This window comes from Cariama cristata, unplaced genomic scaffold (assembly GCF_000690535.1).
Source record: "Cariama cristata isolate BGI_N322 unplaced genomic scaffold, ASM69053v1 scaffold43621, whole genome shotgun sequence".
Lineage (NCBI taxonomy): Eukaryota > Metazoa > Chordata > Aves > Cariamiformes > Cariamidae > Cariama > Cariama cristata.
The window spans coordinates 9,200-12,444 of NW_009601777.1; the positions used below are offsets into that span (position 1 = coordinate 9,200).

Below are 3,245 nucleotides of genomic sequence, written 5' to 3' on the forward strand. Positions count from 1 at the left end.
GAGCTGCACCCCAAACGAACAGGCTCCTCCGGGTGTTAACACATTCCTGTCGCAGGTGCACTGGCACTATGTCTGCAACGGAGTGAGGGGTCTCTGCTCTGGATATGCAGACAATGACGTTTGGGATTTTTGGTTGGGTTTTTTTTGTTGTTGTTTTTGTTTGCTTGTTCCTTTTTTAAAAGCATAGAAGACAACACATCACTGCTACTGAAGCAATTGATTCCCTCTTGCCAACAGGGCTGAAGCGTAGCCCAGGCAGGGCTTTGCTGATCCCAACACACCTGCTGTTCTGAGTGGGTGAATGTTTGTTCTTTCCTGAGCTCTGGGGTGCTGGTGGCATTTGACTTTGCTCAGTTCTTTTTGGTCTTGGGGGTGTCATACTTTCTCTTGCTTGAGTACCACAGCAGCAGTGGGATCCCGATGGAGGGCAGGGTCATCACACCAAAAGCTGCCCAGTCCAGCTAGAAGGAGAAATTGTTAAAAAGAAGTCAAAAGTCATGTACAGATGAGTCTTACAGCCATCACGTCTTCTACTCTCAAAGCCTCTGGCTCAAATCTCAGTGCCAGCTTCTTCACAGGGGTAGCTGGGATGAAAACTCTTTGCTTTTTCTGTGATACTCTTCTCCGGACAACTGATACAGATTAATTGCAAACCATGTTGGAGTTTTCCAGGTGACTGTAATGCAAACCGAACACACCACAAACTGGCAAAAAGCCACTGTGCTGGGTTGCACAGTTGCTGCAGTGCAATTTAAATTACCAAGTGAAAGGTACTTACAAAGTGCGGGGAGAACCTCCTGTCAAACTCACGCTGAGCCAAGATTCCTCCCTGCCCAGGAGCACTAGTGAAACCAACCTGAAAAAGATAGGGAGAAAAAGATGGTATTTGCCATCCTTCCTTCTTGCAACAGAGCCTGTGCAGTATAAGAGTGCAGGGATGTGCATCATCCCCTAACAAACAGCTTGAAGAGCACAGTCAGGTGTATCTGCTGTCCGATTTGGGCAAGGGTCCTATAAATAGTCAACTCACCACAACCTGTCCACCCTCCTGTGCCAGGTATGTGATGGTAGCAGAGGTGAAGTTGAAGTAACCAGCTTTGAGAGGCCGCAGAACCACAGTGTGGGACACATTACTCGCTCTGAGAGCCATAAGTTAAGGAAAATAGTTGCATTTCATTAAAGGAAGAAGAGTGAGGAGACAGATAAAGAAGAGCCTCAAACCAGGTGGAAGAGTCAGTCCTGCTGATGGATCCAAGTTCTCTGTGGTTACAGACATCCAGACCCATCCAAGGCTGATCCAGCCACTCCTTCTTCCCAGGCAGAAGAATTGCACGGGGACTTGGCCCCATTTGCAAGGAACTTTTTATTTAGTTATTTATTAACACAGCACCTTCAAGGAGAACAGAGGTTTGCATTCAATACCCTGCCCAGGGTCTGGCATGCTGGAATTTCAGTAACAAAGGAAGACAGGAGAGCTATAGGATGCTTAGGGTTAAGAAGGAATGTTGGGAGAAATTTCAAAACATGAAAAGATACGGAGCGATCCTGTCCCACTTGACGTTGAGCATCCCAGAGACAATGCCAAAATCTTCTGGGGGAAAAGAATCATCCGACAGCTCCACATCTAAAGCAGCACTAAACGCAACAAAGAAAGGGATGAGAAGAAAGTCTTAGACTTGGCATTCTGCTCACAGGGGACTGCACCAGAGAGGAATGACAGATCCATACTGACAACTCAGCAGCTGAAAGAACTGATTTTTGAAACAAAGTACCAATAAAAGATGGGGAAGAGAGTCAAGGTGTGTTATAGGGAGAGTGCAGAAAGAGGCAGGCAAGGCTGAGAGAAACGGCTAAAAAAGACAGGAAACCAGATGTCAAAAAGAGCTCACAAAGCCAAGAAAAGGGGGCTGAGGGTCACAAGACACAAAAGTAACTACACCAGGCTGGACCAACAGCTAGAGCAGCCTCGAGGTGAAAGCAGGAAACGGTGAAAGCAGAGACAACAGAACAGGAAGAAAAAGGCAAACTGCAGGGTCAAACCTTCAAGCGCTGCCGATAAGCTCAGAGTTAGGGGGAGCAAAGGTAACAGCACATCATGGAGCCTAGAAATGGTCTCACACCCTGCAGACACCCACCCACACAACATTTGCTCCTGGTCAGTACTAGAAGCCTGGACATGGCTTACCTGGAGCCAACATTGTAGATGTTGTACTGCAAAGTCAAGTCCTTGCCCTCCACCGCATATCTGTTTAATAAAGATTTGGAGGCCAGTAGCCTGGCTCCTTCCTCACAGTGGGCCACGTAAAACAGGGCAAACGCAGCAAGAATCAGGAGCTTCATCTAGAAGCAAAAGAAAACGGAATGTCATTGATAATTTAGTTGCAAAAAGAATAGGAACAGGACAACTAAACAAGACAATTTGGGCATTCATGTGTAGTGAGACATGAACAGCTGTATACTTCACAGCAATATTGATAAAGGATTATCACAAGCTGGCAGAAAATCACCCTGGCTCCACATAAGTCTGCAACTGCCCCTGAAATATCTGTACACTTTCCTGTAAGGATGCCAGAAGTGGCACAGCAGTGTCCCAGATCAGCAGGCATGGAAGGAAAGACAACAGACTTCTCCCTTTTCAAAGCCCCGGCAGGTACCACTTCCCTTTATCACATGGCAGGAATTGGCAAAGGTCTCAGATCACAAAGCCTCTTCAGCAACTTTCAGAGTAAAAGCTTTGGCAATTAACAGTTAATTGTCCTTGCAAAGAATGGCAGCTTTCCAGCACTGTCTCACACAAGAGTTAGTTCTTCTCCCCATCAAATCCACTGTTCTTCTCAGAAAATACCAGCTCCTCATTTCCAACATTTGCTTATATTTTTTTTTCCTATTTCCAGCCACAGAGGCACCACCACCTCCCTCCAGCGGCCTTTTGGTCCCAAGAAGTCCCTGCTTCAGGCCACGTGTCCCAGTTTGCCCGAAACCCAGCATCGCTGGAGCTGCCCTGCCGAGAGGACAAGGACACCACACGGTCATCACACACGCAACCCTTTCGGAAACTTGTTCGTGCTTTTAAATGCAGAAACTCCTCGCGTGTCAGAGCCTCCAACCCTCTCCGCCAGAGGACCCTTCCTTCCCCTCAACACTCCCGTTACAATCTTCACCCCAGCATTTCCACCCAAGGCTGCGCCTACACATCCACCCAGCCCAGAGACCCAAAGGTAAGCTCCGTGTAAAACAAAGAACCG

At 47.5% G+C, this 3,245-nt stretch overlaps 1 protein-coding gene across 1 annotated transcript; it reads right to left on the reverse strand.

The window, feature by feature from the left end:
- Positions 1–228: 228 nt before the first annotated feature.
- SSR2 (signal sequence receptor, beta (translocon-associated protein beta)) lies at positions 229–2,340 on the reverse strand. Its single transcript, XM_009710575.1, has 5 exons — positions 2,186–2,340; positions 1,537–1,635; positions 1,031–1,139; positions 779–856; positions 229–461 (listed from the first exon to the last, which is right to left on the reverse strand). The coding sequence occupies exons 1-5, from the start codon at positions 2,338–2,340 to the stop codon at positions 351–353; spliced, it is 552 nt and encodes a 183-aa protein (XP_009708877.1). The 3' UTR covers positions 229–350.
- Positions 2,341–3,245: the final 905 nt, after the last annotated feature.

Bases quoted from the DNA above. Each gene is read 5' to 3' on its own strand.
- SSR2 (XM_009710575.1), bottom strand. From the start codon at position 2,340: ATGAAGCTCCTGATTCTTGCTGCGTTTGCCCTGTTTTACGTGGCCCAC. The intron at 1,636-2,185 runs GTAAGCCATGTC...TGTTGCGTTTAG, and splicing joins ATCTACAATGTTGGCTCCAG to TGCTGCTTTAGATGTGGAGC. The intron at 462-778 runs GTAAGTACCTTT...TTCTCCTTCTAG, and splicing joins GGAGGTTCTCCCCGCACTTT to CTGGACTGGGCAGCTTTTGG.